The 22,129-nt window shown below is 54.7% G+C and overlaps 5 protein-coding genes across 5 annotated transcripts; 4 read left to right on the top strand and 1 right to left on the bottom strand.

The window, feature by feature from the left end:
* Nucleotides 1–957: 957 nt before the first annotated feature.
* On the top strand, nucleotides 958–1,788 carry SPSK_04504 (dephospho-CoA kinase; the record flags this gene model as incomplete). Its single annotated transcript, XM_016731308.1, has 1 exon — nucleotides 958–1,788. The coding sequence occupies one exon, from the start codon at nucleotides 958–960 to the stop codon at nucleotides 1,786–1,788; it is 831 nt and encodes a 276-aa protein (XP_016585956.1).
* Nucleotides 1,789–10,185: 8,397 nt separating this feature from the next.
* On the top strand, nucleotides 10,186–12,963 carry SPSK_03968 (C2H2 transcription factor (AmdA); the record flags this gene model as incomplete). The annotated part of the gene is made up of 3 exons (XM_016730783.1): nucleotides 10,186–11,429; nucleotides 11,509–12,506; nucleotides 12,551–12,963. 3 exons carry the CDS (start codon nucleotides 10,186–10,188, stop codon nucleotides 12,961–12,963), a joined length of 2,655 nt encoding a protein of 884 aa, XP_016585955.1.
* Nucleotides 12,964–15,314: 2,351 nt separating this feature from the next.
* SPSK_04254 (uncharacterized protein) lies at nucleotides 15,315–16,811 on the top strand (the record flags this gene model as incomplete). Its single annotated transcript, XM_016731065.1, has 1 exon — nucleotides 15,315–16,811. The coding sequence occupies one exon, from the start codon at nucleotides 15,315–15,317 to the stop codon at nucleotides 16,809–16,811; it is 1,497 nt and encodes a 498-aa protein (XP_016585954.1).
* A 1,595-nt stretch (nucleotides 16,812–18,406) lies between these two features.
* On the top strand, nucleotides 18,407–20,749 carry SPSK_04027 (glucan 1,3-beta-glucosidase; the record flags this gene model as incomplete). The annotated part of the gene is made up of 1 exon (XM_016730840.1): nucleotides 18,407–20,749. The coding sequence occupies one exon, from the start codon at nucleotides 18,407–18,409 to the stop codon at nucleotides 20,747–20,749; it is 2,343 nt and encodes a 780-aa protein (XP_016585953.1).
* A 286-nt stretch (nucleotides 20,750–21,035) lies between these two features.
* SPSK_04469 (uncharacterized protein) lies at nucleotides 21,036–21,989 on the bottom strand (the record flags this gene model as incomplete). The annotated part of the gene is made up of 1 exon (XM_016731275.1): nucleotides 21,036–21,989. The coding sequence occupies one exon, from the start codon at nucleotides 21,987–21,989 to the stop codon at nucleotides 21,036–21,038; it is 954 nt and encodes a 317-aa protein (XP_016585952.1).
* Nucleotides 21,990–22,129: the final 140 nt, after the last annotated feature.

Raw genomic sequence — 22,129 nt, 5'->3', positions numbered from 1 at the left:
TGGGAGGGTGTGCGGACAATTGTGTATGGACGGTTGACAACACGGCGGACAGAGTGACGTTTTTTGTCGTGTTGTTTGACAACTTTTTTTTTTTAAAAAAAAAAAGTCTAATGCCGTCAATTGACCCCACTTTGAAACTATTCATTCACTTAAGGAATTCGCGACCATCGCCACAACGGCTGCCTCTATCGGAATTGGTTTCGAGGACAGGAATTGTATATTCTGTACCGAAGATGACTCTGTAACTATTTTGTTTCGTAATTGGCATGTTTCGGGCGTCTCTTAGAGAGACATAAAGCTGTGCTGTTCGAGTGTCTGTAACCGTGACCCAATGTAAGCCGTCCAGAACCCAACCATGATGTAAGACGGACGTGAAGAGCTAAACTTGCTAGTAAACACGTCTGTATGAGGAGCAAGGAGTGGGATTGAGAATCGAGAACGTCTTGATTGAACATGCTGTATTCTCTCTTACAATATAACACATTCACGCGTCCATTTATAAGGGCAACCCCTTGATGGCTCCTTCCTCCCCAGCTCGTGTTAGTGACTGCCCCATGACAGTCACTGGGTTTTGTTGTGGATCAGCGCACGTGATGCTGTCTAATGCCTTTTAGCTAACAGCAACTACGCCATAAGCGCGGGGAACCTTTGCTGCTCTGTGCACTGCCAATAGCTTTGAGCTTATCCGAGGCTACATTGATCGCTGCCAACGTCAACAACCACATGTCGACTCGTCTTCACTTGTGAGGATATTTCTACTGCTCTCGCACTCGACGACAACATTGTTGCTGACGACGCCCGTTACAAGCACGTAAGCTGTTGACACTGCAGCCAGCACTGACCTTTGGCGCAGCACATTCTTGCACGGCATTGTGCATTCTGCAGGCTCCATTTTGCGTCTGTAGCACCGATTTTCGCCGCAATTCGACCCGCCGTCCCTTCCCCCCCATCGCCACGATGCTCCTCATCGGCCTCACTGGGTCAATTGCCACAGGCAAGTCGACCGTATCGTCGCTGCTGGGCGCGTCGCCGTACGGCTTGCCTGTGATCGACGCCGACAAGCTTGCTCGGCAGGTGGTCGAGCCGGGGACGCCGGCGTACAAGAAGATTGTGGCACACTTTGGAGCGACGACGCCCGACCTCTTACAGAACGGGCCCGGGTCGGGGCTGAACCGCGCGGCGCTGGGCCGCCGCGTGTTTGGCGACAGCCCCGAACGCAAGGCCGACCGCGGCGTGCTCAACAGCATTGTGCACCCGGCGGTGCGGGGCGCCATGTACCGCGCCCTCGCAGCAGCGTACATCAAGGGCCACTGGGCGGTGGTGCTGGACATTCCGCTGCTGTTTGAGAGTAAGCTGGACGTGCTGTGCGGGACGGTGCTGGTGGTAGCGGTGCGGGACCCGGAGATCCAAATGGCGCGGTTGCGGGCGCGCGATCCGCACCTGACGGCCGAGGATGCGGCGAACCGCGTGCGCAGCCAGGGGGACGTGCGCGACAAGGCGCGGCGGGCGGAGGCGCGGAATGCGCGGGATGCGCGGGATGCGCGGAGTGCCGCCGGGGCCAAGACGCTCGGGGTGGTGCTTTGGAACGACGGCGACAAGGCCGAGCTGGCGGCCCAGGTGGAGGCGGCCATGACACAGATCAAGGCGGCAAGCCCAGCATGGTGGCACAATGTGCTGCTGCTGTGCCCGCCGCTGGGATTGGCGGTGGCGGCGTGGACGTACTGGCAGAACAGCCGGATCAATGCACGTTGGGCAGCCGAGGAGCAGCGGGCCAAAGCAAACCTGTGACGCAGGGAGAAGAGGGGGAACCGACGACGACGACGACGACGACAACATAAACACCTTACAGAGAGAACAGGATACACAATACAGACACTAATGCCGCCAATGGCCAATGGCTTGTTGCTTGGCAGGCCCTCTTTTCATGATTGCACAATCATTTCTCCTCTCTGCTTTCTAAGGCATCTGACCTCTACCTCTCCTTTTTGTGGCTGGTCTTCCGCTCACGCCGGTCTTACTATCAAAGTGTGCAAGGAGTAACCCGTTTCTTTCCAAGTGCAGTGCTTATGCTGTTGTTTTCTTTGCCAAACTGTGACGTGTTGCGGTGAAGATATTCGCATGTAAGTTTGCATAGCCTTTGAAAGATCAACGCGGGATACCTCTTCGTCTGAAGCAGTTCCGGCTTGATTTAAGCGACGCTTTAGGGTTCCGGGACACTGGGTTGTGCTCCTCTTTTCCTCATCTTAGTCGTCTCATTTCCACTTGCTCCATGCGTCTCCATCAACATCCCTCCCGAATTCCACAAAAATTATACTCCGAATTCGTCGGGCAGTAGATTGGAGGAGCATAGTGAAAAGGAGAAAGTCCCCAAACTCGCCTATTGTCACTCCCCTCTTTCTTTCTTTGCGACAGTCGGGTCATCAATGGCGCGCAAGCGAAACAGTACCTTTGGGGGTGAAGTCAAGAGCGTCCAAGGTGTGTGCGGGAATAGACACCGGCAATGACGTGAACCACCGACGGATGTACACGGATATTCAATCGCGCCCCCTGTCTCTCCTGTCACTGTTTGGACGCCTGGCGCGCACAGCGGCTCTGCAGGATCCGAGGTGCTGTTTTTGGGGCGGGTTTGGGGGCCAAACTGTCCAGGCCCGTTCGGGGATGGCCCTTGCGTTTCTAGGTTGAGTGTGACAAGAAACCAGAGATCCTTCGGGATGTCGACACCGCGGCTACGCCCCCAAACCGTCTCAGGTCCTGACCAGTAACTGGACTTTGGAGTAACACGAGTAGGAGATAAATCTCTTCCCCAAGGCATCTTACTGGGAGCTGAAGGGGTTCACGAGGATCAGCAGTGCTGGCCAGCAAGTACGAAACTATCGTCAAAGACAGCTTGTATTCGAGTAAGACAAACGAAGCGAATAGAACCAAGTGCCAAGAAAAGAAAGCAAAAATACCGAGAATCACTCAAGACGCCGAACAAAAAGACGTGCACGACGTAGAATGTAGTTAGGAGCACTGACCGCCAGTTTGATCTTGCACTTGCACACGGCTCAGCACGGCGTTCATGCCTTGACAGTAGGCGCTCAGTCTCTGTGTCTGTTTTGATTTATAACGCGACGGCAGCAGGCCAATACGTACAAAGCAGCTATTTCTTCATCTTCCTCCTCTTCTTCTTCTTGCGACTCTGCCACATTCTAGCATCGTTTCCATCTGTAGCACAACAACGCGACGACAGCGGCTTCATGCAAGATTTGGAGAACAGAAGAAAATTAAGACTTGTGCTGCTGGCGAGACTGTGGAGATAGCTGAGAAATATGAGGAGAGATCCGTGGAGAAAGTTCAACAGATGTGGGAATTTTCCCGGGGGTTCCTTACCCCTTGACCGCCTCTTTTGACACACGTCTTTGACACTGGTCTCGGCATCTTAGCCGACCAGGCCTCGGATACTGACCCATATACTGACCCAGATACTGCACACTGACCGATTCCCGTGCCAGGCACGGCCCAGAATCACGGCCCAGAATGCGCCAGGACTTTCTGTCCTTACAATGCCCATCTCTGGACAGTGTTCTGTTGTCGCAAGTTTCCAAGTTGATCTGTGCCGTCCTCAACGCACGGGAGACGAGTGCTACAATTGAAAGCCTTTTTTCTGGGCTTCATGGGACCAACGGCATGCTCCCGTCATTGTCTCCTATCTCTTGTACCTGTCTCGTCTCTCCAATGTGTGCTCGATACTCGCTGCCGCCAAGTTGGGCGGCCCAGAGACACTATCACTGCAGTGGATAGTCACCGATCCAGCGAGGACGTAAGAAAAAAGAGAACAGATTGAGGAGGCTTTGTTTTATTGGCGAGGTTGGCGAGATCGACGAGGAAGGATTTAAAACAAAATACTGTTGGCACTACACAGCAAGAAAACATACGAAGCACATGAGCTTCGTATTTTATTTGCCCCTGGAAATATATGCTTAAACAAATGGGCCGTAATTAAGACGCATAACAGGCAGGAGCGATTCTATCTCTCTCTCTTTTCTGTCCTCTGGTCGAAGATTCTCCGAAGCGACAAGGAGAGTCGCACCTGCCTCCTCACGTTCCCTCTCTGTCGCAACTCGGTCCGATCTTTCGACGTAGACACTGTGGGGAAGGCACTGTATCTCCGCACTCTGCGAAAATAAAAAAGTCATGACGCCCTGCAAAAACACAGAAGCGGGGCCGCCTGAGGAGGAAAGTGCAAAAGTGCAATCACACAAGGACGGCACAGAAAAGAGGGGAGGAGAAAGAAAACCGACAAGAGTGGGGCATCAGCATTGATGTCCCCCATTCCCCTCGCTCACACTCGCCGGTCGCCCCTGCACCCCCGCCCCAAAACCCCTCGTCTCCGCAAAACCAGGTGGACACCAATGCTGGGTAGGTACATGTATTCTGTACTAGTACGAAATACAACATACTGGGATGGGAAACAACGCTACATTGGGAAGGAGCGAGCGAGAGGCAGATGGGTGCGAACAAAAAAGTTGGGGGAAAGGGAAAGAATGGGGCTGCTCCCATTGAAAAAGAATTCAGGACGGCATTTTGACAGCGAAAGAAAAAGTCAATAAAACGATACGTTCAGGTACAAATCTATGTCGAAATGTACAACATATTCTGTATTTGTACTAGAAATCCACTTCTACGCAAACATTTTCGTGCATATCAAGTCAGGGCAAATCCATCGCGCCTTCCTATCAGGGCAGTTATGTTCAGTGAAACGTATCTTGCGGGCGATTGGTTGGTCGGCAAGATCGCTCGGAAAACGTATCGCCTGCTTTGGAAAAAAACGATGTCATCGGGAAGGAGCGAAATGGGGAACGAAGAGGGGGGGTTCTAACGCCGTGATTGCCAACGAGACGGCGTCGGACAGCTACGAGTAACGAATGTAGTTCGTCTGTCGAAAATGCCTATTCAAATAACGACGAAGGGAAAAGTGAAGTTGGACTTTGGCAACCAAAAGGTGCCCTGCTAAGTTGGCATCCATGTACTCCGTAGTGGAGCCATCTCCGCGCGCGTTCGTCGCTCTTTCCCAGAGGACAGAGAAATGGTGACTGACCTCGTCTGGGGCACTTGGGGCCTGCCTTCCTCTTATGTTGGGCTTTCCTTCTGTCCCCTCTCCGCAAATCCACAACCCCGAAAGTCCAGTGCATAATTTGTCACTGTCTAGAGGACAGAGGATCGGTAAGCCTGAACTTATCTTGCCTGCATGCCTCTCTTCCTCACATCCTCGCACCCCGTAATGAATCAGTCAGGCTTGGAGACAACTGTCGTTCCCCACGCGCCCCTCGAAATAGCACTATTGGAGGAAGGCGCAAAGGATCTTGACAGCCGTTTTGGGAAGGCAAGAGGACATAGAGGAGATGGGGAATGGGTAGGAGCGATGCTTAGTAGTTGCTCCGTACGCGGCAGTCTTTAAATTGGGAAATCCATTGACCCCCAATCAACACACACAAACGGAAAGCCTCACTTTTTTCCTCTGACTTGTCTTTTTGTGTGCTGGCCTGTGCCCATTCGACCACCCCCCAAGATCCCCCGCGCAGCGCTGTCCTCATTTGCTTGAACTGATCGACTTGTGACTAGTCGCAACGTTTCTCTCCGCCAGCTCTACCTAGTCATGTACACCCGTATGTCGTACAGTCTCCTCTCTCCGACTCTTACCCCCATCTTTTCTACTTTGTCTCTCCCCATCCCATTCCCCGTTCCCCACTGTTTTCATCTGGTTAGTCAATGCCCCTTTGCCCTGTCGGCCCTCTTTTCTTTGGTCGCGTTTCTGGTCTCGCGACAGGCTCTTCCGGATAGGCCACCATCCTCCATTTCAGAATGCCCAGGGAGCTTTTCTCCCAGACCTGCCGGCGACCCCAAACACACAGGATCACCAGGCCCACAGGTTCATAGGCTGACGGACTCGCGGGATCGCAGGCTCCTCCCTGTCTTGAGTACCTCTCGCCGTTGTATTTGGGTCTCTTCGAATCAATACGTCTCGCACCACATCCCGAGAGTGTCTTATTACCCACCAAATCACAGCGGTAAAGAAAGCTAGCACCAAAGTTAGGCGCGAGAGCAAGACGGACGCGAGAGCATCAGCCCAGTCAGTCCGCCAACGGGCACATGCAAACTGTGCAGAAAAGGCACGACGACCACTACGAGCAACAGACGACGCAGTCACAATAGACCTTCCCTTCGCGTCGTTTTATGTAAGATATCCTCCACTCTTACACCCTTCCATCACCCTCCGCATCTGGAGATCGCCGGGCTCCTTGTGCGCATCCTTTTGCCTTAAACTCCAGACGCTATTTCAACGCGGCATATGCGCATCGCGTATCTCACGCATCTCAGTGACCCTTGCACGGCTCTGTGTCCTTGTGTTTTGCGGGTGCAGTTTCCTGGTCTAGCCGTCCACTCTCGTCTGTTCTTCATCTTGCCGATGGCTCCCGTATTCTAACCAATCTATCAAAATTATTATAGGCCATCTACTTCGGAACTGGCGACCATAACTTGTACGTGTTAATGTACTTTGTATGTTGTACCCGGTCCTAGTCAGCCCGGGACACCATGACGGCTCCACGGAGTACAAACGCCGTGTACCTCATTCTGAACCATTTTCTCCAAATTTGCTTGTGACGAAGAACCGGTCTCCCCCTTCGCCTCCCTCCTCTTTTTCCTCTCCGCAATTTGGCACCTGCTCCCCAGATTCTGTGTTTCTTCCCGCCCCGGCACATCTGCATGGGCAGCGAAACATCTGTCCAACACAGGCACAACAAAACGATCTACCGTTTTGTCGGCAGCACCCTGACGAGGAGACCAATAAATTGGACAAACGAAGAGAGACAGGGCATTGACCACAACACGGTACTGCACCCACTACGTCGTCCACTGCTGTCTGCCGTTGCGAGGTGGATGCACCTGTTTGAATACACGACGGCGCGCAACGCATTTCCAACACGCCATGAACACGCCATATTGGCCTAATTCAAAGCACAAAATTTCCCCGCCTTTTTGCTCATTCCAGGGAGATAGTCTTGTCCGTTTTTCCGCCTTCTACGGCGTCACTAGGGAACTGTCCTTTGTTTGCACTCGTTCGCACCTCTACGCACCAACACGACTGGCTACGCTCACTTTGACGTGTTGCATGTCGTAGCTTGCCTTTCCCTCACATTGAACCTTCTTGCCTTCATTACCCACCTGGTTGACTCCCTGTCAGTTCTCCACTTCTCCACCATCGAAGTACTGGTCCGGCTCTGGCTCTTCAGCGACTGTATGCGACAACATAACCCATTCACGACAGAACCAAAATACGACGCCCGCCGTTCACAGCAAAGTTACAGGGTACCAATCGTTCCTGTATCATCGACACCCATTCTGTCCCATCCTCTGCGCCACTGATCTTGAGAGCGCGCATACTTGGAGTTGCCCCCAAGCTATCCACGCCTTCCTAGCTCCTGGTGCTTTTCCCAGGACTCCATCTCGCTTTCCACCCACCCCCTCACCTTCGGTTCCCCAGCCTTCCCTTCTTAGTTTGGTCTAAGCGGCCCGTCCGAGAACGAGTGGCCAAAGAGCGTCCACCTCTTTTGTTTTCCCTGCTTTCCTTACTCACAACTCTCGCATCGCGCGGAGAATATTACCGTGTGTACCGGATATCTCTCTCCACTGGGGCCTACCGTTTTGCTACCCTACCGCAGAAAACCCCCCCTCGCCCCTCGTCCCACCCAGAAAAGGCACCGCGCAGTCTGATACGCTGCCACTGCAACCGCCTCGGAAGTCTGCAGAAACATCGCCCAGCAAGGGCAGACTCAGTTTAAAGAGAAAAAAGAAACAAGGAAAATAAGAGGACGAAGAATACACAGCGGCTGTGTGTTCCAGACCTTCTCCTTTATCCTTAACCTTTTTCTGTCTTCCCCTATCCGCCCCCCGTCTTGTCTTTGGCTTCCTAGCTCCCATCTTGGTTCCGCCCCCATATTCCATAATTCCCACACTGCAGCACCCTTTTTTCTTGGGAGCGGAGAACCGCTTTCCATTTGACGTCTCCTCCTTCCCCATACCGTCCATTTTTTATTGTCTTGTATTTCTCTCCCCGCAAACAGACGGCCCGCTGTTAGGCGACGTGTTGATTCTCTTTTTATTTTTCAAACTGAATTTCACCCCTTCTTTTCCTCTTTTTTTATTTTCTCTTTTTTCTTCTCTCCCCTTCATACTTCTCCTCTTCCCCTCCCACATAACGCTCTTCTATTCTTCCATAAACACCTATCGTCCCATCATACCTTATAGGCTTCCTTACCTTGCCCTGAATACCCAACTGCCCAGCTTACCCAGCCCCCCACTCAACGCTTTACGCTGAGCGACTTTGGCATTCCGTCTTCGGTTTTTTTTTTTTTTTTGGACTTTGGGACGCGCCCAAATCTCAAGTTACAGCACCTCGTAATTTCCACCTCTCACCGACGACCAAGTATCATCAGCATCAAAGCAGGCAACAGCAAAAGACGGTCACAAGAAAAGCCCCAGGGCACGACGAAACTCCGAAACAGCTACGCAGCAATACCGTCGGCAGCAAATTCGGCGGCCTAATTTTACCATTTGTTCTTGCAGTCCAGCTCGTCTCCGCAGTCCAAAAGAAGATCAAGCGCATGCGCCTTTGACTATAACTTTGGGGCTTTTCAACCTTCAACTCTCGAATTTGGACGACTCGCATTTGCTACTCCGCATACGCCAAGAAGACAGACGCTGCTTTTCTGCTCCGTACTTGTTACCGGTTGATGATCGCACAACAATAAAAGTCGACCGAAAAGATAAATACAAACGAAACAGATGAAAGCCTGAAGCCAGATCATGCTAGCCATTCAGCCCATCGAAGCACCTTCAAACTTAGGAATGACTGAACACAGTGCCGAGGGCCGGCCGTTGAAGCCCAAGACACTGCCGTGCAAATACTGCAGCAAACGGTTTAGGTATGTGCAATATGCACCTGTTGACCCCTTTTCTGTCGATTTCCGACTTCCAGATCCCGACTCCCCCTCAGCCGCGTCTGATCTTGATTTGTGATAGAGCCGATGAGCGGTTCCGTTCCCCGTTACCATCGTCTCCTCGCCTCCTCTTCGCCGGCTCTATCCCCTCTTGCAACCCACCCCCTTCACCCCCTTTGATCATCCCTTCTCCAACCTCCGCTTTCCGCGCATATTAGCTTACATTGAACTCTTTTCTCTTTTAGGCGTGTGGAGCATGTGCAAAGACACGAGCGGACACATACCAAAGAGAAGCCTTTTGCCTGCAACTGGGCGCGTTGTGGAAAGACCTTTGGTCGACGGTGAGTTTTGATCTCCTTCTCCCCATGTTTAATCTTCTCCTTGATGACTCTTTTTTTGGCACCGTCTTCTCTTCATCACCTTTCTCATCAAGCGATTGCTGGTTTCGTCTATTTCAATTTTTTATCGCGTCGTCTCTTCTTTCATCGTTGGTTCCCCCAAAATCGACTCCCCATCGTTTCCTTCACATGCCCATCGTTACCTCACCCTTTGTACATTCGTATCACCTCGGCGACTTGCCTCCTCCATCCGCTACAGTTCACTTCCTTTCGCCTCTACGATTTCCCTTTTTGATACCAATCTTGGGGATTTGTCGACGACAGCCAACAGGTGTTATATGGGGTAATGAGGGTGGACGCGGATCCGAGTTATACAAGTGCGAGCAAAAGCAACAACGTCGGATACGCGATTCAATATATTCATCACGGAATCCGGACCGAACCTACGCATGCTCGAAGGCCTCCCCTCAAAATCCCCCTAGCCTCGCGGTCTCTAATTTCCTTTCCTCGCTACCCGTAGCCATATTCGTTCCTGTCTTTGCCTTACTCTTCAGCGTTCTTCTTCATATTCTGTTGTCTTATTGTTTTCTCTCAGCCTTGTCTCGTTCCGATCTCTCATACGATCCGCCCGAGCCTGCGTCTTTCTGGCTACTTCTCCAATCACCTGCTGCTCGTCAATTTTTACTCTACGTACATATTACCAGCTACGCTCATACACGTTACCACTTGCACTACAACTTCACCATCCCACTGTATTACGTCTCCTACCAGGTGCGCGTGCATCCGCACATCAAACATATGCTACCCATTGCACACCTTACTCCCTTGCGTCATATCACCCCAACGTATAACACATATGCTCATACATGGACATCAGTGACCTTCTAGTCCGCCATGAGAAGCTTGTTCATCTCAATGAGGGCGGCAAGGATGCCAGCCGAATCCGGAAAACGTCATCGGGCAGCGGCCACACAATGTCCTCGGAGGACCATGGCGAGATGAGTATGATGGGCATGCAGCGGCGCCAGTCCTCAACTTCCAGATACCCCGCCCAAGCACCTCAACCAATTCCGTCGCCATCACAGCACTCGGTCCATGCCGCCCACCCGTCACATTCTATTGCGTCGTTGCCGCCACCGCAACCGACCGACCCCCGGCTTGCATCCAGAAACGTGCCGGCCTGTAACCTGGATCTGCTTTCAGATGCCGCCACGCACTTGGCATCGGCCGCCGAAATTAGCGTCATGCCACCCATGATGTCGGATCTTGGCCCCTCGTCGTCAACCGGCCCGATCCCGCCCGTCAAGTCTTTTGATACAACGCCACCGCCGTATAATGATCGCAGCCGTGAGGCGCCGGCGTCGCAGGAGGCCATCCCGCCAGCCTACGCCGGCCAGCCGCCTGCCGCGTCGTTTGACGACTACCACTTGTTCCTCGACGACTTTACTTCGTCCTCGCACTTTTTGCCAACAGCACTCGAGTCCGACCAGCCTTTTGGCATGTGGGGCCGTGGTGGCAGCAACAACATGTCCAAGATGGCTGGCTCGTCGTTTCCCTCGACACGGTTCCCATCTGTGCAGCCGGACATGCGCGACATACACTCGGAATCCGGTCCCCAGCGTTCGCAAGACGAAGGTTCGATGCGCGCTCCCGGATGGCGCATTGGACTGGCGGATCACAACACGATCAAGAGCCGCCTCGAAGAGTTCTCGTCGGTTCTGCCTACCGACTTCGTCTGCCCGTCCCGGCACACGCTGACCCGCTTCCTTGAGGGATACATTAGCGGCTTCCACGAGCACCTCCCATTTTTGCATTTGCCGACCCTGTCGCCTGGTGAGCTCTCGCCCGAATTAATTCTGGCCATTCTCGCTGTCGGTGCCCAGTACCGCTTCGAGAGTCACCGTGGCTATGCGCTGTGGTACGCCGCCAAGGCCATTGCGTTTGAGCAGATTCGCCGTCGTCATAGTCATGAGGTGCACAGCCTGCTTCCTACCTCGGCCGCCTACAGCCCACATTCAACACGCCCGTCACCCAGCACGGGCTACCGGCACTCGTTCAACTCGGTGCAACACGACCGTCCCTTGACCCAGGATACACATCGCGAGCCATAGTATGTCGCCCCCACCCCTCTTTTTCTTTTTTTTTTCTTTTCAAATAAATAAAAATAAAATATACTAACCGGCCTTTAGCTCGCCAAACACGCCGCAGGCTCGCCTCGAAACCATCCAGGCTCTCCTGCTCCTGTTTGCCGTCGGCTTGTGGGGCCCCAAGGCCATCCTGCACGAAGCGCTCTCTCTGCAAAGCCAGCTGGCCGTTCTTGTCCGCGAAGAGGGCCTCGAATCCCAGCCGTCCAGCCAGGTGACTGACTGGGACACGTGGATCCGCGTTGAAGGCAGTACGCGCACCAAGCTGATCGCGTTTTGCTTTTTCAATCTATGCAGCGTCGTGTACAACACGCCGCCCCTGCTGCTGACATCCGAGGTCAACCTGGTTCTCCCGCAGCCCTCGCGACTCTGGAGAATGGAAACGGCGTGGCAGTGGCAGGAAGCACGCCAGGCCTATGGCAGTGTCGAGCTGCCTCTGCAGGAGGCCTTTTCGAGAATCCTCAACCGCAACGTCCAGGTGCCGCTCAGTCATGTGACATCACTCGGCAACTACATCTTGATGCACTGCTTCATCCAGCACATTTACCTGCTGAAGCAGACCTCTGTCGGCATTGCCACACCGTACGGCATCCACCGTGGCCTCAAGATTGATGACGTCGAGGAGACTGCGCACGGCTTGCGGCTGTGGCAGATCGGATTCGAGCAGCACCGACAAATGCGCGCCGCCGAGAGTGCCCACCAGCACCAGCAGGCTGGCATGAACCCGGCGGACAACTACCACAGTGGCTCCGTGGCGTTCAACGCGACGGCGCTTTTGCGGCTAGCATACATCCGGCTGTACACGGACCTCAACCCGAGCCGGCGGCTGGAGACGCGCGACCACGGCATCATTGCCAACGCATTCAACGACGTGCCCCTCTTAGTTCGCAGTCCACGCACGACGCGCGCTGTGGTGCAGGCGATCCACGCGCTGGCGATGCTCGTCAAGGCCGGCGTCAACTACGTGGCGCGGACCAAGTCCCTGGAGTGGAGCATGCAGCTGTCTTGTGAGTCAAATCGTGTCCACCAAAGCAAGCCCACTGGTTTGTACGTTTTGTTTTTATTTTGTTCTAACGTCGCAATCTAGTGTGCAATATGGAGTGTGCTCTGCTGCTGTCCAAGTGGCTGATTACGCTGGCGTCCATTGGCCCCAACGACGCACCCATCTCGGCCGAGGAAAAGACGCTGCTCGACAACGTGCGCCGGCTGCTGGACGAGACGGAGTTTGCCGTGCCCATTGACCCGTCGTTGTCGGGCGGTGCGCCATCGGGCGCGTCGGCCGCAGTCTCGACTTCGTCAACGGCGTCGGGGAACGACGGCGCCAAGCTGCGTCAGCTTGCGACGGCCGTGATCCACCTATGGGCGGAGACGTTCAAGGGCACGCACATTTTTGAGGTGATTAGCATTATGGGTCTCGGTCTCGAGAGCTATGCGGACATTTTGGAGAAGCCGGGCGACCGGACCCCAATGGCGCGGATTTCCGCCGCTGGTGGTCTGTAGAGTCCGTTGTGTCTCTGTTTCTTTTTTATATATTTATTTGTTTTCCATTCCTACTGTTTACTTTTGTTTGACTTGGTATTCCTACGTCTCGGCAAGCCCTGGCGTTTGTGAAGCCTTGGGGACTTTGTGATTTCTGGGCGGTCCGGGGTTTCGGTGTGGGCGTATTGTTTATATAACTATTGGATTTGGTTGCTTCACAAGTACGAATCGTACCAGCGTGATTGATTTATTTTGACCACCTTTATTCTTAGTTCGTACTTTTTGTTTGGCAAGTGCTTATTGAAACCAGCCATATCCGTGTCCATGATAAGTGATTGTCCCAACATCGTTACATGTCTCCATCCTGCGGCTCTTTCCCGCCTCCGTCCCTCCCCCAGCTCCTTCCGTCCACGTCCGTAACAAACCATCGCGCCTTCCCGTCCTCAACGCGTCTCCCCACCTTCCTCGTCGTCTTTTTTTACAGAAATTGTGCAGCCCATCCTGTATATACTGCTGCGCCCGTTCACTTTGCAATACTCTTTTGAAAGGCAGGATGGTCGAGTGGTTAAGACCCTGTGCCGGCCCCGCCAAGCCAACAAGTTTTCCTCGCAGCCGTTCTCCGGTGGTGACCGGACAGAAGCTGGTCTGCGCCAGCGTATGTAATCATATTTCGTTCTGCTTCTGTTTCTGTTTCTCATTTCTTCTCCTGGTATCGATTTTCGGGTTTTCGGTGTTCGGTGTCTGGTTTCTGGTGTTCGGTTCCTGGTTTCAACCACGCTTTGCAATAAAATCTCCTTTCTGGCAATATACACGACGCCCAAACAAAAGAACAAAAAATAAATAAAAAAGGACCAAAATAGTCTTCAGCCGAAGCAACAACAAAATTGGAATTCCGCAACACCTCACAAAATCCACTTACAACGGCCAACAATTGTTTATACATCAGCAAACCTACAGCGGCTACAATTCACGACAACGGCGACTGGCTACGCAGCGAGTCTGGGTCGTCGGGCCTCGGCATTGTGCACTGTTATATGTTGTATGCGCTGTATGCACAGTCTACTGAAAAGGGAACAGGCCTGGAATGGTCTGCCAGTCGTGTCTGGCCAGATCTACTCGTTTGCACCCTTTGCTTTCCTCTACCTTTTCATGTCTCTTTCATTCGTATTTCTACTGTCTTTCTACTCTTGAGCCTGGAAAAGTTGTTGGCGGCGGGGGCGCGCAGGCCCTTTGGGGACGGGGGTTCGAATCCCTCTCCTGCCGTATATATTATTTTTTTGAAGGTTTTTTGGTCAACTTGGAATACGGTTGTTTTCAGGCTTCTCATTTTCCTTGAAATGGGATACGTTTATTCTAACTTTTTTCTGCTCTTGAAAAATTCAACTCATACTTTCAGGTCATTCAGACAAATCTCCAGCACTCGACTTGTTGCCTTCAATGGTGTTGTTGTGTACATCGCGACTTCTTTGTTCGGCGATGCGAGCCCTTGCCTTGTTTGTTGACTTTACAGGGTCTAAAGGGAAGTAAACAACACCCTCTGCCAGAACCAGCGCCTCATTCGGCCTGCCGCCACGTATTCTTTATTGGCTTTTTCTTTTTCGTTTCTTTTCTTTTCTTTTTCTTTTCTTTTCTTTATTTTTTCATTTATTTTTTACTTTTTAATTTTAATTTTATTTCATTTTTTTATTATCAACCCCTCCCTCTCTTAAGCCGTCAGTGTTTGTTCTTTCCTCTTTGGTCGTCATGTATGTCATCCCATGCCGCATCACAACTTCAGAGATTGATAAATTCTCAAAGGTAGGCTGTCCCTCCGAGGTGCTGTGCAGCCGCTCAGCAAGGTGAATCAGGGGTCACTGCGGGTGTGCTCTCGTGGTCCTTTGTTTGGCTGTTTGGGCAATCTCTCTTGGCTGTCCAAACCCAAATCCGCCAAAGGACTGTGAGCTCAATTCCATAAAATGTGGGGTCTTTCCTTGTCGGGTGTAAGTGGCGCGGGTTGCAAGGGCTGGGCACAGCCTCCACGACTTCCCAAGGCTGCATTGGCAGAATGTCAAAAATGCGCCCACACTGCAAGGCACTGCAGGCAGCCTTGCGATCAATAATAAGAGGATACGATACAAAAGGTTGCCGCCGTCCTTCATCCATGGCTCGTTACAATAGCAGCTTCAGCGACCACGATTCTTTGGCGACATCTACCAGCTGCACCTTTTGCATTCTCGAGATTGCTCTTTTCTGTATTTACTTTGTGCAGTGGCTTCAGTGCATAACGCCTGTTTCAAACTACCTGTAGTTGCCCTTTCAGCGCCTGCCTTTTGGCGGCACCGCCTTGGCCGCATTGTCGACCGCCGTACCTCCAACTTTTCTCTTTTCCCACCATGCACAGCGCCAACAACGACAACGCGCCGCCGCCGCCGTACAGAGCACACGGCTTCGGTGATGCACCTGGCTCTTCAACTGCGCCAGCGGACGCGCAAGGCGACTTGATCGATCTCGGTGACCACATCAGCGGCACCCCATCTATATCGCCGCCCTCGTACGAGGCGTCCTACAATGATCATGCTCGCAGCAGCAGCGAGACCATTGCTAGTCCATCGGTTCTCCCCGAAAAGAAGTCCAGCTGGAACTACGCGGACAGATTGACTGCTGACGAAGGCTCCTCCTCGTCGGCCACGTCGTCCCTCGACTGTGGTCACTGGGCGAGCCGTGGCTGCTCGATGACGTCAGGCCCGCGGCGCTGCTGCTCCTGTCTCGACCGCCGCGAGCACCGTCCCGACGGGCGGTACCCTGTCTACGTTGACGGCATGGGCGACCGATTCGGTTCCACCACGCGCTGGGCCCACTACTGCACGCCGTGCAAGGAGTACGAGCGCGCCGCGGCGAGCAGCAAAGGCACCACGTACGTCGGTGATGCTGGGCCGCCCGATGTCGCCGCAATGCGGCGCGCGCGTCGCGAGGCCAGGCGGCAGGCCAAGATCGATCGCACGGCGCGCATGAAAGCGAAAGACGATGCCGCCGACCAGATCCGTGAGGCACAGGCCAGGCTGGATGAGGCCAAGGGGCTCGACGACCAGAACCAAATATACTACATGACACACACCAAGAAACACATACGGCGCGAACGCCACGCTGAGCGCGCCCGAATCGAGCAAGAAGAACGGGAGCGCGTGGCCAAGGACGCTGCCGACCTTACGGTGCTGCGCGACATGCGTCGGCAGGCCCAGCTGCAGGCCGCCGATCTGGAGCGGCAGCTGGCCGAGAAGCGCGCGCGCGTTGCCCACCTGGACCACCAGATCCGCATGCGCGAACTGCGGGCCGTGCCAGCCCCTGCAAAGCCCGCGGCCCCGGGCCAGCAGCCCAGCATGCCGCAAAAGTCAGACTTGTCCGGCATGTCGGCGTCGGACCGTTCTGCCATTGCCGAAAAGGCTGCACTCGCCGACAGCTACCGCGATCACCGCCGGGAGACATCGACGACGCCCGCCACCGCCACCGCCACCCGCTTCGCCCTCTCCTCTACGAATGCCTACGAACCGAATCGGCAAGTCGCTGCGGGTGGGGTGGCTGCCAACCTAGCGCTGCCACCCCAGGCGGAAAAGCCGGGCGGCTTCTTTTCCAGTGCAGGTCCCAGCAGTAGCGGAGGCGCGGACGGCGGTAGAAGCGCCTACGCCACGGGCCCTGGTAGTGGTCCCGGCGCCGGCCACGGCTCCTCCTCGTCAGGCTGGCTCGGCCGCATGTTTGGACGTGGCAAGGGCAAAGAAAGGGAGCGGGAACCGGCCGCCGGGGAAACCTACTATGGCGAGCATTTCTATGCACGAAAGCGCGCCGAGATTGAGGCCGCCGCCCAGGCCAGGGAGTACACGAAGGAGAAGAAGTGAGGGGAGCGATGCGAGACGTGTGTCTTTGCGTCTTGTCGGCGCCTTGTCAGCGTCTTTTTGTGCCTTCTGCATGCCGTGTTTAATTTCCAAATGTTCATTTGACGACCAGCATTTATACCATATAGACAAGTATGATGAATTCCTTTGAAACTGCCTGGACCACACTCAACGGTGCTACTGTCGTTCCTGTCTCCTGTCTCGCTACTTCTTGACCTTCTTGACCTTTGTCTCTCTTTACCTGGTAGGACCAAAACGTGAAGACTCGGAAATCACAACGCAGCTTCCGTTGGGTCGGCGGAGCATTGTCTCAATAAACAAGAAAGCGAGCAAAGGAATACAATATACAGGTAGGCAAGAGGCAAGCGATGAGAACAATATCAGCACGACACTCTCTTCTTTTTCTTCGTTCCCGGAACCACTTCACGTTTGAACGCGTCGTTCCTTCCTGAGTCTACTTGCATTTGCACACCCACGCGCTCTTTCTCCATCCCATTCTTCTCCCAAATACCTTTCCCACTTGGCAAGCCTTGTTGAGACATTTGGAAGGAATAGAATGAGGAAAGAGCGGCGCGACGCAAGCACAAAACAGGCAATAATGCATTTTTAAAACAGCAAGCACGACCCAGGCGCGTCGACATTCCTCCAAACGACCATTGAATTGAACAGAGAGCCAATTCAATAATATAGCACACGTTACCCTACTTTTCAAATACTCGAACGCGAATGCACCCTGCTCGTCGTAGCCCTGTCCAATGCACAGTACTGTGCCCTCCCGAATTTTGCCAAGAGTACAACATAGAAGTAAACATCTACGGCTGCTCCATCACAGCTCATCTCCTTCGGCACCCCTTACATCGATCGACCCTTCCGTATTTCCCATTTTCTTGGTCGCTGCCCCTGAATTTGTGTTCGGCGACAGTCGTTCTTTCTGTGTACAGTGTCTTCCTCCAGAATTTACAGTCGTACTTTCAGTGTACACTGTTTTCCTCCCGAATTCACAGCCGTTCTTTCCTCGCGTCCAGTCCGCCTTGTAGCAACTGCCATGCGAGACTTTCCGACGATCTTCTACCGAAAAGGGGCACAACAAATTGCATTTGTACAAATCATCTGGAGCATCTCCAAATGCCAATCGCGCCTTTATTCGTACATCTTATCCACTCGACACGACCGTCACGCTTGCTTCTAACGCCTTCATTCTTTCGACGTCATTTGGCTCTGCTTCCCGTTTCTATTGAATTCTTGTCGCCGCACATTATCACGCCGTGTTACGCTCGTTCTTTCGCCTCGCGACGGGAAATATGTAAATCACGAGAATTTCGGCCAGGCCACGAGTCTCTTGTTTTCGTCTTTTCCTTCTCCATTCTCTTCTTCGGACCATTTTTTCTTGTTTCCTTTCCCTCCTCTTCCTCATCTTCGGCGTCGTCTTCCACTCCCTAATCCTCCACAGTCTGGCGATAGTCTCTCCTTCCAACTTCCATCGCCGGTGTCGTTCTTTACGCTTGTTGTTTACTTCATTTTCATCCTCGTCACTCGTCGTCTTTTCCTTTTTGCAAACGCCACTTCAAGTTCCCTTCACCGACCCCGACCCTGTCACCATGAAGACTGCATCACCCTCGCTGGCATGGCTGGCCCTGCTGGGCTACCTTGTAGCCGCCATACAGGCTGCCTTTTGGATGGAAGAAGTGTCACACAATGGCCTTGCTCCGTACGCCGAGGATGGCTACGTCGTCTTCCGCAACGTGCTCGACTACGGCGCCAAGGGCGACGGCGTGACCGACGACTCGGCCGCCATCAACGCCGCCATTGCCGACGGCAACCGCTGCGGCAAGGGCTGCCAGTCCTCGACTATTACGCCTGCCGTCATCTACTTCCCGGCCGGTACCTATGTCCTGTCCACGTCCATCCTGCCGGCCTACATGACCCAGCTGATCGGCGACGCCACCAACCTGCCCACCCTCAAGGCCGCATCCAACTTCGTCGGTCTCGGCCTCATCGACGGCGACCCCTACTACAGCGGCCCGGATCCCAATTGGCTGTCGACCAACCTGTTTTATCGCCAGATCCGCAACTTCGTGCTCGACACCACGGCCATTGACGCCACCAAGCTCGCGTACGGCATCCACTGGCCGACCGCCCAGGCCACGAGCCTGCAGAATGTGCGCTTTGTCATGCCCCGGACAAAGGGCGTGGCACACATTGGCCTCTTCATCGAGAGCGGCAGCGGTGGTTTTATGACGGACCTGTCCTTTGATGGCGGTGCCATTGGCGCGTCTCTCGGGAACCAGCAGTTCACGATGCGCAATCTGGCTTTTGACAGCTGTGTCACGGCCATCAACCAGCTCTGGGACTGGGGCTGGACCTACTACGGCCTTGATATCAAGAACTGCGATGTGGGCCTCAATGTCTCGTCGGGCGGCAAAAGTGCCCAGTCTGTCGGCTCCATCACCGTATTTGACAGTGTCTTTACGAGCGTCAGCGTCGCCATTGTTTCGGCATATGTGCCCAACACGTCGCAGCCCGAGACCGCCGGCAGCATCATCCTCGAGAACATTGTCGCCAACCAGGTCCCTGTCATTGTGCAGACCCCCGACGGCAACCTGTTGACCGGCGGCGTCGCTGTCACCGTCGCTGCTTGGGGCCAGGGTCACCAGTACATTCCCGACGGCCCCACGCCGCTCCAGGGCGGCTTCAACGGCAACCCTCGGCCCACCTCGTTGCTGGCCTCGGGTAACCCGGTAGCTTCCGCTGCTGGCGTTCCTGGTTCCTACTACGCCCGCGCCAAACCGCAGTACGAGAACCTCCTTGCTTGCAACTTCTTCAGTGCTCGTGCGGCCGGTGCCAAGGGGGACGGTGTCACCGACGACACGGCTGTCCTCCAGGAACTGATTGACTCTGCCACGCTCACTGGCAACGTTGTTTACCTCGATTACGGCCTGTATGTGGTGACGAAAACGCTGACCGTACCGCCTGGTGCACGCATCGTCGGCGAGGCCTACCCCGTCATCCTGGCGGGCGGCGACTCTTTCTTCAAGAGTGACAGCAACCCCCGGCCGCTGCTGCAGGTCGGTGCCTATTCGGGCGAGCAGGGTACCGTCGAGCTCTCCGACTTTGTGCTTGCGACACAGGGTTCGCAGGCGGGCGCCATCCTGATCCAGTGGAACCTCGATGCGTCGGCCTCGTCGGACCTGGGCGGTATCTGGGATGTCCACACCCGCATCGGCGGCTTTATGGGTTCCGAACTCCAAGTTGCTGGCTGCCTCAAGAACCCGCAGTCGTCCACTGTGAACTCCAACTGCATTGGCGCCTTCATGTCCATGCATGTGACCAAGTCTGCCGCCGCCGTGTATGCCGAAAACGTCTGGCTGTGGACGGCTGACCACGACATGGACGACTGGAACAATACCCAGATTTCTATTTACAGCGGCCGCGGTCTCTACGTCGAGTCATCGTCGGGCCCGGTGTGGCTTGTTGGCACCGGCTCCGAGCACCACACGCTGTACCAGTACCAGGTCGCCGACGCCCGCGACGTGTTCATGGGCCAGATCCAGTCCGAGACGCCCTACTTCCAGCCGAACCCCGTGGCCACGACACCGTTCGAGGCCAATGCGACCTACAACGACCCGGACTTTTCGGCCTGCGATGCTTCGGATACCACTTGTGCTTTGGCGTGGGGTCTGCGCGTTTTGGACTCGGATACGGTTCTTGTGTACGGTGCCGGTCTCTACTCGTTCTTTAGCAACTACGGCCAAACCTGTATCCCCGGCCGGTCGTGCCAGGCGCGCATCACCTCGATCGAGGGCAGCTCACCGGCAGTCAACATTTACAACCTCAACACCATTGGCGTCGCGAGCATGCTCGACAGGGATGGCGCGTCGCTGGCGAGCGCGGCTGACAATAAAAATGTCTACCCGGACACCATTGCTCTGTTCCAGAGCTAGGCGGGCCGAAACGGCGACGTTTTTGTATGACGGTGGCTTTCTATTTGGCGTTTTTGTATGACTTCAGATGGTTTTGGGATTAATTTGGATGGTTTGAATTTTGGCTGATTCCTTGGTTAGCGTTTGGACTTGTTTTCTTTTTCTGTTGTTTTTTCTGTCCGTTTCACTCCCCAGGATCTGAACTCCTTTCATTTCTTTGTTATATGTTTATTTGCATGCCATCTTGAGATCAATGTTACTCCTTACTCATTATCATGAAAAGCACCTACATACAGAACCTGCCGAACTAATCTTTCAATGAGTAGCCGACCGGACCACTCTCGCGGCCCATCTTGATCAGTCGCGCACGCATGCCCTCGGCCCGCGCCCGCTCAGTCTCCGTCAGCACGCTGAAGTCGCACCGCTCCACCCAGTCGCCCACGCCGTGCTGCAGCACGTTGCGCGCCCGCAGTGCGTTGCCGCCCACATGGCCCACCGACCCGTGCAGCGTCGTCCGCTCCACAGCCGTCTGGTACACGCCCCGGTGCAGAATGTTGTTGTTGTAGAACACGGCGTCGCCCGGGCCCAGCTGCACGGTGAGCTGGGGACGGTGGCCTGCCGCCTCGTCGCATGGCAGCGTCGCCTGGTACGGATCGGCCGCGCGCTCGCCCTCGGTGCGCGCCCGCTTGTGCGAGCCGGGCACTACAATCAGGCTGGCGTCGTCCCACAGCGCCAAGTTCCACTGCGCATGGAACGCGGGCGCCTGCAGCCGCTCCATCTCCTCGGCCGGCGTCGCGTCCGGGCCAATGTCGTCCCGGTGCCACCGCAGCTCATAGTCCTTGTAGTCGGGCCGCACCAGCATGTTGTACAGCTCCATGACCAGGTCGTCGTCGCTGCACGCCAGCACGCGCTTCGCCACGTCGAGCACGCCGTCCTGCGCAAAGTACGACTGCGTAAAGATGCCGGCGTCCTGGGCGCCCATCTCGGGGCGCATCAGGTGCTGCACGCCCCAGATGCCCGGCTGGTCGACGCCGTTGCTCGCCTTGGCCTTTTCGGCCGCTGCCCGGTCCCACCGGTCCCAGGGCGGGAACTGCTTGCCGACGGTGCGCACGTGCGGCCAGTCGCCGGCGCGGGCTTTGTTGGCGGTACGGATGGCAGCTTCCTGGAGGGCCTTGAGCGCGTCGCCGCTGACGACGTTGCGGACAACGACGAAGCCGTCGGCCTTGAGGCTGGTGAGGTAGGGGTCTTCAGAGACAGTCATAGTGAGGGGTTGTGTGGTGGCTGGTTTGTTTGTATTTGTGTCTGTGTATCTTTGGGTCTTTTGCTTTGTGGAGACGTGAAAAGTCTGGGGATCTGAAGCGACTGGCTTCGTCTTTATGCTTCACAGAATGCTATCATTTG

The sequence above is a fragment of the Sporothrix schenckii genome, assembly GCF_000961545.1.
Source record: "Sporothrix schenckii 1099-18 chromosome Unknown Cont47, whole genome shotgun sequence".
Classification (NCBI taxonomy): domain Eukaryota; kingdom Fungi; phylum Ascomycota; class Sordariomycetes; order Ophiostomatales; family Ophiostomataceae; genus Sporothrix; species Sporothrix schenckii.
Note: the sequence above shows the minus strand (reverse complement) of the source record. Positions and strands in the feature narration are given on the sequence as shown.